Source organism: Pseudoliparis swirei, chromosome 6, assembly GCF_029220125.1.
Source record: "Pseudoliparis swirei isolate HS2019 ecotype Mariana Trench chromosome 6, NWPU_hadal_v1, whole genome shotgun sequence".
NCBI classification, from domain to species: Eukaryota; Metazoa; Chordata; class Actinopteri; order Perciformes; family Liparidae; genus Pseudoliparis; species Pseudoliparis swirei.
Genome location: NC_079393.1, coordinates 13,879,783 through 13,891,321, shown reverse-complemented (window position 1 = coordinate 13,891,321; position 11,539 = coordinate 13,879,783). Strand labels below are relative to the sequence as shown.

The 11,539-nt window shown below is 43.2% G+C and overlaps 1 protein-coding gene across 3 annotated transcripts; it reads right to left on the bottom strand.

The window, feature by feature from the left end:
- Window positions 1-4,065: 4,065 nt before the first annotated feature.
- Window positions 4,066-11,247, bottom strand: nr2f2 (nuclear receptor subfamily 2, group F, member 2). 3 transcript variants are annotated; one of them, XM_056416140.1, is made up of 3 exons: window positions 10,013-11,247; window positions 8,482-9,027; window positions 4,066-6,509 (listed from the first exon to the last, which is right to left on the bottom strand). In XM_056416140.1, the coding sequence occupies exons 1-3, from the start codon at window positions 10,461-10,463 to the stop codon at window positions 6,235-6,237; spliced, it is 1,272 nt and encodes a 423-aa protein (XP_056272115.1). In that variant the 5' UTR covers window positions 10,464-11,247; the 3' UTR covers window positions 4,066-6,234. The 3 variants fall into 3 exon arrangements, with proteins under 3 accessions (XP_056272115.1, XP_056272116.1, XP_056272117.1); XM_056416141.1 differs by having other exon boundaries at window positions 8,482-9,009; XM_056416142.1 differs by lacking the exon at window positions 10,013-11,247 and adding an exon at window positions 9,771-10,006 and having other exon boundaries at window positions 8,482-9,009.
- Window positions 11,248-11,539: the final 292 nt, after the last annotated feature.

Here is an 11,539-nt window from a genome sequence, read left to right as displayed (position 1 = left end):
GGCCCGCGGCTAATTAACGCAACATTGATTAAACATTTAGTTCTTATTTGTGCAATGCATGCGGCATTTCAAATCCACATAAGATCATGTCCAATGTCTTCAATATGATCAGCATCATCATGATCATGATCATCATCGTCATCATCATCATCATCAGAGGTAAGCATCAACATCATGTGGGGTGAGCTGCACAGACGCGCGCAGGCATGACACGCGCATGTATGTGCATATGAGTAAACATGCAGACCTGCTCAATTGACAATGTCAATTAAGATGTCTCAATCAGCCATTTCTTAGTGTCACCCACACACCCACCCACACACACACACACACACACACACACACACACACACACACACACACACATACTGAGGCCCCTCACACGTGATCTCAATGTGTGGGTAGAGGAGTTGTGGTCGCATTCAGGGTCTTTCTCCAAACTACTTGAGAGTGACGAGCCTGCAACAGTCATACTGCGACCCCTGGAAGACTGACCATCACTGTGGTGCACCTAATGGGGATCTTAATAAAGTATCTATGTACCCCGAGTAACAAATCGATGCAACATGTAGACCTACATGGATCAATACCTATGAAGTAGTCCTGATAAAATAATGCGTTAGGGTTTGGGGAGGCTGAAGGGCTGTCTAATATCCAGGAGAGTGTTTGCGGTCTCTTCAAATCATCCCTCTGGCTCACCGCTCGCCTCTATCCTCCCCTCTGTGTGTGTGAGTGTGTAAGTGTGTGTAGGTGTGTGTGTGTGTGATCATTTATATTAAGGCTAATCAAACTGCACGCTTTACTGCACGGTATGTGAGTCCATCTCTACTGGCCCGCTACTAGAGAAGTTCAGTCCTCTTTCGGCTATAATACATATGTTTATATATACTAAAGCGCCAGTCATGCTTCCTCAGTGGCCAAACAGTAGCTTGAGTTTGGATTAATTTGGTATTCAATATGATCAAGTCGTCTTAGAACATGCTGGCTGCTCTGCGTATTTGCAGACGGGCTCACCGTGAGCTCGTTGGGTTCAAATAAACTGAATAGCCTTCTCAAAATGGGGAAATTCCACATGGGGTATATGCCGCAGTCTTCACTACATCAGCCGCAGTTGTCTTTACCGCCCTGTGTACATCCCCACAAAGCGCGTCACCCCTTCTGAAAGTCTGGCAGTTTTTGTTCTTCTTTTTTTAAACTGAACTTAAACTTTCGCGTTGGTGTTGATTGGTTCTTCTTGTGTGGGTTTTTTTGTTCTGTCAATTTCTCTTTTCTCGCATATGAAAATTCTACATAAAGAGAAAAGGTTTGTTCAAATAGGACACGTTCAGTGCTACTGGTCCGTTGTCCTGTGTGTGATAAGTCTGTGTGCACTACGCGCACTCCTGAGGTCGCGCGGTGCCTTTAATATGCCCTTAAACGTGTAAACCCGCTTATACTCATATCAAGGGACCACACAAGGCGCTGATGTTGTCAACAACATGATAATATTGTTTTGGTCAGCATCAATTTAGAGAGAAATCCAGGATTATCCCCTGATGTTATTTATTATATCACAAGCCTCCCAAATAGATTGGTGACTTTTACTACAACCCCTTGCTGCTTCCGATCCCGCTTCCGATCCCGCTACAACTTGTGGACCCTCATCTCGGCAGAGGTGTCCGGTGGCCCAATACTACCTGGCAGACGCAGTGGGGGACAGAGTGCGTGACATGTGCTTAAAACACACATTACTTGTGAAGTTACAGCCGAATAGCAGGCGGCAGCTGCTGTCGCGCGAGAGGCGCCTGCGCGGCTCGCGCGGGTCGCTTCTCCTTTTGTTAAAGTAAGCCGAGGTCTCCGAGGTATCGGAGCTACAGTTCCAGGGTGAGCGGGTAGATGGCACACTTTTCTTACATTTATAGGCAGAATGCAGGACGCCTTGTGCACTGAGTGGAAGTAAAAGATAATATATTTGAATAGGGGGGAAAAAAGGTAAAGTGGAAGAATGCTCAGAAACAAACCCAAATAATTAGAAAAACGTCAAATGAAAGAAAACCCCTTTTGCTGTTGATTCAAGTTGTATCAATATTTTATAGTCAGTTTGTTGGATAAGATACATCACAGTAATACTAATAACAATACAAATAATATGTTGTGTTACGTTTAAGCAGTGCACAAACAATAAAACACGTGTACCCCATCTCGCTCAGCGTCTGACTCCGAGCCCGCAGTGTACACGAGCTGCTGGGCCTCAAAGATCCGCGCAGGGGATAATGTGTCATATATGGTGATAGTGCCAAGATGCAAATAATGTACATATTCGTAAAGCTCAACTGTGCGTGAGTGCGTATGCGCACGCACGTGTAAGCGTGTACGTGTGTGTGTGTGTGTGTGTGTGTGTGTGTGTGTGTGTGTGTGTGTGTGTGTGTGTGTGTAGGTGTGTGTGTGTAGGTGTGTGTGTGTGTGAAAGAAACGGAGAGCGAGACAGCAAACCATATTCTTATCCTATTAAACAAATAGCCACTAAGAGCCCGTGAGTCCTGAATAAGTTCCTAGCTTCAATGCGTGGACCCCAACCAACGCAACCATCCGCAGCATCCTCCTCCGCAGCCTGTATGATTCATTTTCTTTTGGGGTGTGTGTATGAGCGTGCGCGCGCTCGCGCGTGTGTGTGGAGGGGAGGGGAGTGGGGGGGGGGGATATAAAAGGCTATACCAGCTCGTGTGTCAAAAAGTTATCACGTCACTCAGACGTAAATATAAGTGACGACGCAGCGAGTTACACCTCATTATTATTTTGGTGCAAAGCTAATAAATGAGCAGAGGAATCCATTATGGGATCCAGCCTTTACATCACGCTCTGTCAACTGAAATCAGCCCGGTCAGTGACGAGATCCATCCAAACCCGTTCTGAAGCTCCACTTATCATCACATTTTGAAGGATGGCGGAGTGAGTTTTTATTCTTCTTCAGTCTTTACTGCGGTCCAATGAACTCATACCGCTGCAGTGGGATGCCTATACCTTCACCTATTCATATGGGGCTCAGTGGGATTCACCTCACTGTGTGGTTGGCCACGCAGTGAGAGCAGCACGGTGTGGATGAACAGGGTGTTCAGCAAGACGCCGAGGATAAAAGACCATCAGCATCACATAATAATCATCATTTTCATCATTACCAACAGCAACACTCACACACACTCACACACTGCAGCAGAAACCGTGGTGATGTTGGCTTCTTCCCATCCTGATTAAGCCTCTATACAACGAGGCTATTTCTATTACAGGCCTTACTCTCAACTAAGCCAATAATAGTTAATGATAGGCCAAAGGTGTTTGCCAACACAATATCACGTGCGTAAATAATTGACATTCAAACCCATCACATCCACTTCTGGACATTAACACACTTGTGATTAAAACGTTGAAATGTGTAGCGTTCAGCAACTTCCGGTTAATGAAGCGCACTGATGCAGTTGGAAATTAAGAGATAGGCAAATGTATTAAGAGAAAGAAATTCGATTAAAAAAATAAATAAGTTAAACTTTTTTTCCCGCAAACAATATACTTTAATTTGTTTTATTTGGATGCTAGAATGTACGCTATATGAATTCATGTTAATATTAGCTCATTTATTAGCTTATCCATAAGCGAGTCCTCCGCTAGTGGGAAAGCCGAGAGCACTGTGTCTCGCGTGAGGGGGTTTATGTTATGAAATGTAATTATCTGTTGAGGCAGGGTGCCTTATTACAACTGTTGCATCCGATTTCTGAAGTTAAACTGACATCCACCTCCAATCCATTATTTCCCAAACAGTATAGTCAATAACTAATCGGCGTTTTTATAGAAAATAATCTTAACCTTGTAGCAAAAAGTGAAGTCGTTGAACGGGCATGTTGGCTGATTGATTAATTATTTTTGAAATTCATTAATCACTTTCATGGGCCAAAGGGGCAACATCCTACCACAGCAAATTGACTCCACTCTCCCCCCTCCGCCCCCCCACCCCCCAACCGACCACACACACACCACACGCACATATACAAGGACATGTTCACGCGGTTGGGAAGTAAAAAAACATGAAAAACGTGTGTTTTCAAATTCATAAATTATAATTTAATACCAAGAACAAATTTACAGCAGAATGCTTGTTTACAATAAGCTAACACAAACAAACAAGAATTGTGTTCAACTATAAACTTTCACACACACTCACATATATCACTTGCAATTAATAATAATAATCATAATCATAAAAAAAAGTATCTATACGTTATCAATACCCTGCAGTCATATATTTTTATATATTTATATAAAAACGTGGGTCAGTTTAAACTGTTCATAATTACAATCATGTATCATTCTCTGGTCCATATGTGGCTACGAACAGCCAAAGATCAGTGTTCAATCAGTGATCCCTTTTAATTCAACCACAACATGATGTTCTGGTGTGTGTTGAAGAAAAGCCTCAAAACAAAGACAAAAATGCTAGCTTCCGAATACACACACGCGCACACGTTCTCACACACGCGCGCACACGCGCTCAAGCACACCACGGCACCTGTCAAAGACCAAAGGAGCAATAACACTAAAGTTAAAATATCAACTCCTTTTCCCAAACCTGCTCACCCTGTTTAAGTCTGTAGCCTAATAATGAACTTCGTTTCTTTTCTTTTTCTTTTGTGTTTCTTTAAATACAAGGGCTAGTGAATGCACAGATTATATCTATACAGTCAAAAAAGAGCGAGAAAACATTTACATTTATATATCAAAGGTAAAATAGGTTAGCGACCTGTGGCCATGCATTCACAGTCTAAATATACATGAAAAAGAAAACATTTGTAGTAATATGTATATACATTAAAAACATAACTTTCAGTGCTACTAGCTAAGTCTGCCACTCAATTTTGAAGACGTTGTATTACTGAGAAAAAAATGGCAACCACAGATTTTTCTTAATCACATATACTTTGTATAAAGGAAAAACTCGTTGAAATGAATTGAGCTATATTTACAAGAATACTGCCTTGATCAGTGTGTTTCAGGGGAAATACACGACTGAAGTTTCAAATCTAATTGTGTTATCCCAAAATGTTGTTGGCCTACTTTAACAACGTTTTGATAAGGAATCACATCATGCTTGTCAGGCACTTAATGCTTGAAGTGAATACAGTGTGACATTTCAGGGACGCTTTAATAATACTGCTATTAAACACTACTCTGGCTAGGCTTCAAACTTTTATGACCCTTGACCTCTCCAATTTTTTTAACAAGTTAATTTAGTTTTCAGTGCAGTTTGAGCTACTGCAGACGCCTTTAAATGCATATATAATGCATTTAAAGCAACTTGTCTCATATACATTTCTAAATAGGCAACTTGTAGATTTTTTTTATTGTGTCCAATTGGGGGAACTAATGCAAAATATCCAAAGTTGGAAGAAATGGGGAAGACTTTATCAGCAAATAATTTAGAAAACAAAGTTGATCCTGTAACTTCATATATATGAATAAAGAGCAAAATATTACCGCTGGGTCATAAAGTTGAACATGAACTCCAAAAAAACTCCCTTTTCCCAGATGGTATTGTTCATCCTAAGAATATAAGTGCGCTTGCAGCATTAAGCCTACATTATAAGCCTAAACTCCTATTGCTGTGGTTTTAATTCTTTTTAGAACTTTTTTTCTTCTTCTTCTTTTTTTTTTTTTACACCTTTTCAAAATAAATCATTGTCTTAGAAAATAACACCACCTGTACTACAGAAATCACATAGGCCGGTTTGGAACCAGAAAGGAGGAACAAAGAAAGTACAAAACACAGCTATACATGGACACAGGACAAGTCATTTGATAAAAGAAAATTCACGTTTTGTATTTTCCCTTTCTCCTGTTTTTTTCTTTTTACCCAAATTACCATTTTAAATGCACTTAATACTTAAATTTTCCTCACAAGGATACACAAAATCCCTTTTCCTTTTTTTCTCATTTTTCTTCTTTCATTAAAAAAAGATGAATCGAAGCAGGTTGTTCTGCATGAACACTGGGAGCTTGTATCTGCCATTTTGAAAGTTCAGTGGATGTCTCAATTTTTTTTGGAGTAGGGGGGAATTCACAGTCATTTACGTCAATGTCTTTCTTCATGAAAGCCAGCCCCGTGTAACAGCCGGTTTTTTTATTTATTCCTTCCACAAAAGCAGCTATAATCATTGTAGTCTCGCAGCCCCCCAACCCCACCTTTTGTTTGTTCGTCTCCTTCTTGGTTTACTGAATTGACATGTAAGGCCAGTTAAAACTGCTCCCCGAAAGCAACATATCCCTGATGAGAGTTTCAATTGGGGTTTTACCTACCAATCGGACGAAAAATAATTGTTCTATGACCGAGGAAGAGACTGTGCGGAGGGAAGGCAAGCGGAGTAACAACTTCCCAAACCGTGTTGGCTGGTTGGGGTACTGGCTCCGGACATATTCCTCCAGGGCGCACTGGGACTTCTCCTGCAAACTTTCCACATGGGCCACATCTGAGAGGCCGCAAGCATCTGGAAGGGAGGGGGAAAGCAAATAAACATTAATAAAGTGTTTCTCTCACTCGCAGTGTTTTTTTCTTCCCACCGTGGTGATATGGCGGAAATTGATAGCCTGTCACATTTGGGGAAAAAAGCAATTATTTTAGGAAATTATTTGAGTTTATTAGTCCCGAGGCTTGTTTTCATTAATAACTATAGTGCACATCTTTTTCAGGATATGGTAATTATTTAATAACACAGCGTGAGGCAAATAATTACCACACCACAAATAAAAATGCATAGCTCTGCACTATGGTGACAACATATGGCTGGAGCAATTATATCATATTTTGTATTTAAAAAAAATATAAAGATAAAATAAAAAAACAAAACTTGAACTTGTTGTGCCATACTCAAGAGGCAGCGGATAATGTGAGTGTTTTTTGTTTAGTTTTTTTGCCACCGTCTTAATTAGACGCAGCTCCTTTTATCGCTGCAATAACTCGGCTATAATGTAAACTAAAGGTGAAGTGAATAATTAAGCATCTTCACTGCAAACTACTGTGTTTTAGATGGGCCGGTCTTTCACAGTCAGAGGCAGAGCGAGGGAGAGGGGAGGGGGAGGGGGAGAGGGAAAGACAGGGAGACCTGCTGACCTTTAGTGAGCAGAGATTTAGCTTGAAAAAAGGGCCCATAGCCTACGGAGTTGGCGTCATGCTACACCACCAGAGACGCATAATCACTATCTTTGCTGCTGCATGTGGGCGGCAGCTGATTGTGAGCCAAAACGCTTGTACGCGCATTGGTTAATTTTGTAAAGTTTATGCATGACAACAACCAAACCACCAAAGTAGCAACGGCGTGTCATACAGGCTGCAACACAGCTCGTGTTCGAGCCTGCGGGACTCAGGTATGGAGGAACAAATTAGTGCCCCATTAAAAAGCCTAATAATACAATTCAATGACTTGAGATGTGTTTTAAAAAAAAGAGTCTAACAAACGGTCACGAGAACAATAGTGGATATATTAGCTGCTAGAGCTAAATGTAATAGAGAAGCTGATTGCTTGCAGGTATTATATCATAAGACATTCACATACGGTGAAACCTTGTAAATCTCGACTACACGGATTTTTTATTTTATTTCACCCTTTAATGGTGGAGATAATGTAACAAAAGAGCTGGGAACTTTGGCTCGTGACCTAGTTCTGGAGCAAGTCCAGAGACGCCTTGAATCCGACGAGGCGCGGAGAATATTTCTGTAAATGAAAGCCGCCCCTCCTGTCACTGCTCAATATCCCATAATACTTTTAGATTCTGACATATTTGCGATTACAGTGTGGGCATGGCTCCATGCCTCTTCTCGGACATGTCTGTCCCCTGAATGACACGAGATCGTTGAAACCTGCGCTTTGCTTTTACTGTGTGCAAATGGCACATTAGGCTTGTCTTTCTTTTTCTATTCCCCTCCCCCTCCGAGCCTGACATCATTTATATCTGTCATTCCCTACAAACAAGACGTGGGGTATACACACATTGATATATGGCGGACAAAAATTCATCCGCAATCTTTGGATTCCTAAAAAGTGTGCTTATGGCTATATATTTTATTATGTTTACTGTAATTATTGTAAAGTTATCGGCCTTCTTTAACTCAAGATTATGTTCTAATGTTGCAGTCACTTTCCTCTTGTTTTGTTGTCAATATATATTTTTTTAAATCCTTGCATGATCATGCCTAATATTTTGAGTTTATCCCTGTGTGTGTGTGTGTGTGTGTAATAAATCAGTTAATTAATTAATCAAATTGTATAATTTAGTAGCCACAAAGCTATCAAAAAGCTCTTGACCATAAGGGCATCAGCATATAGGTGGGCATTGGGTGTTCATCTAAAACAAGGGACAACCTCTGCAGATTTATGTCCGCGTTAATTCGGCTGATGTCAGTGAGCACGTGAGTGACATTCACACAGACTGAACTTGGAGTGTGCCACTCTATTGTCTTACCTGTGGTGAAGAGCACAATTGCCTTTAAGCAGCTATATTCAGCAGAGTCAACGTGCAAAGCTTTGAGCTTTTCCACTTGTTCTTGGAAGATCCTAATGTGGTCCATAAAGGCCACCACTCGGTCCGCAGACATGGGGGAGGCGTGAAGGCCAGCCGCCGCCAGCAGAGGAGCCACGTGCAGGGGCATGGAGCACTGCGCGGCGTTGAGCACAAATAACTCACTCCACGTCAACCTCAGCAGAGCCACCTGGTCGGTGATCTGAAGGTCTGGGAAGAAGGGAATATTCCTGGCCCACTCCACGGCGCTGAAGAGCATCCTGGCTGCTAGTTCACAAATGTTCTCGATGCCCATGATGTTGTTGGGCTGCATGCACTGACTGCCATACCGGGACGTCGGGTAGGGCTCCGCTCTCAACAGGAGAGAGATATATCCGGATAAGTAGGAATGGCAGTGCAGTGGGTCTCCATTTGTCAAGGCGAACTGACCGTGGTGTGGCTGTGTGGGTGGCACCCGTCCCCTTTGCACGGCTGCAGTAAAAAGAGAAACTACAGATATTGAAGCCTGAATTCTACAAATCACCACACAATATCCTCATAGACACAGAGACACGCTGTCAACGGTTAAAGAGATTTTGAACTGTGCAGAAAAAAAACAGGATCAAACGATTATACCTCTTATGATAAATAAATGACACACATCAGGTTTGCTATATAACATCGTAAAACACGCACACACAGGCGCGCACGCACGCACACACACACACACACACACACACACACACTCACACATTATGTTATTGCATGAGTTTAAAAAAGGTTGCATAGACAATAATGAAGCTGTAGGGAGACACATAATGTAATGAAACACTAGAAAGGCGCCTTCAACACAAGACATGCATATGTCTGTCTTTAAAATGATGCTTTTCGGCTACAGCAACATGAGCTGGCTGTGAAGGAACACAAAGAGGGCAAGGGAAACCTTGCATGTTTAACCCTTAACCTACTTTGCAATTCATCTCGTTTTACCATATACGCGCAGGCCTATTTTTGACAAATATTCAAATAAATTCTCCAGATTGTGAGCGCGTAATTCACGCGGGCATCCAGCTTTAGACACAGTGAGCGAGGCACACGGGATGTAGCCTGATCACGCTATCTCTTAATTCGATACTCGCCATAATAGCGCAGAGGGCTGTATTGTATCATTCACATGTATCTCTGCGCTCATAGCGGGATCTAAATATAAATAATTCGATAGCCCTCGGGTGGCCAGGGGTCGGATCTTTTACTTGAAATGCAGAAGCACGAGCTGGATCCTATAATACAGCGGCTACAGAAGGGAGAGCCGACGAGCCCCGTGCCGACCGCGGCGCAGAGCGGCTCCATTGCGAGCCACTGCCGCACAGCCCGGGAGGGAAGAGTCGGGCAGAGAGAACCGGCGCGACGGTGGCGACACACAGCACGGGTTCATGTCTGAAAAGACTACAATCACACACACACAAATAAAGAAGAAAACAAAAAGTCTCAATACCTTCCCGTCTCATGCCGACTTTCAGGCATTTTTTGAGGCGGCAGTACTGACACTGATTGCGGTGGTGTTGGTCTATTGGACAATTCCTGTTGGCACGGCATGTGTAAGTGAGGTTCCGCCGTACGCTCCGCTTGAAGAAGCTTTTGCAGCCCTCACAAGTGAACTGGCCGTAGTGTTTGCCACTGGATTTGTCCCCACAGACCACACACTCGATGTGCTGGGACTGCTTCTCCGAATGCTGCGTCGTCTGGTTCGTCGGCGTGGACTGTGTGTTGTTCGGGGGTCCTTGGACCGGAGTCTGAGTGGTCGGAGGGGCGACCTGAGAGGATGTCAGATTCAACTGGCCTGGTTGAGGGATGGGAAGAGATAGTCCTCCTTGGGTTTGCGAGGAAAGGGAGCCTTGGGTGTCAGCCACATCGTCCAGGGAGTTTCTCCACACTACCATTGCCATATCTATCAGTCAACGTAAATAAACTTTTTGTCTGCCGTGTTGATGTCGCGGTGAATAATGTCTCAAGGAAACGCGGTAAACTGTGACTAACAGCCGGACACACACAATGTCAATGCCTACGTTGAATCCACTCGGGATCTCCCGAAAACTGTCGATTTATTGCTGTTGGAGACGTTGCGGAGCACGTTTTCAAAACTGATGCGATGGCGAGCTGAGTCGCTGCCTTGCGCTTAAAGGCCAATTCCAGGGGCGCTTACAGTCAGCCATCCAGTACACCCATCAATGGGAAATGTAGGCTAAATATTCAAATAATCAGCCGAGGTAGCATGGACTATTCAGTGAATGATGGAGCAGGGTTGGAGAGACCGTGCCTGCAGCAGCATACAACAATTGGCGAGCACGCTGTAGCAGCTACTATCAAGTTCCAGCACAAGTCTTGAAGAAAATCACCAACTGGGGAGAAAAAAAATCGCGTCTTCTCCCTTTTCTTCTTGTGAGGCAGCGCCAGCACGCGCGCAGCTGAAGACAATGTTTTTGGAGAGCCTGGAATATGAAGACAACTCTCCACCAAAAAAAAAAGCGAAAGCACTAAAAAACGAAAAACAAAAAACAAAGATCGCCACCTACAAACCTCCTCCGTGCAATGAAAAATAATAGGAAAAAGGAGTAAAGAATCAAAGTGATCAAATATGTTAAAAAGGCGGAGGTTGGAAAGTGATTTGCGATTGGTAGGAGCCGGGCTGGCAGAATGCTTTCTCTCTGATCAGCTCACTGAGCTCTCTATATAGTGAACTTTGACACGACTGCTGCAACTTAGCACACGTTACCATGGAGATCAGCTGCCATATAAGGAAGGAGAGTGTGTTTGACTGGTCAGAGCTCAGGCGCCTCCCCCTAAAGCCCATTGGCTAGTCGGCACTTGTGCTACTTGGTACCTTGCCAGAGCCAGCATGGCGGTCGAGAGGGCCGCTTGGTCCTAAAAGGAGACGAGTTTTGGGAAGAGGAATCTTTTCTAATCACTCAAATAGCCCAGACTAGAGAATATACTCAGATTACCAGAAAAGCCTTCACAATTG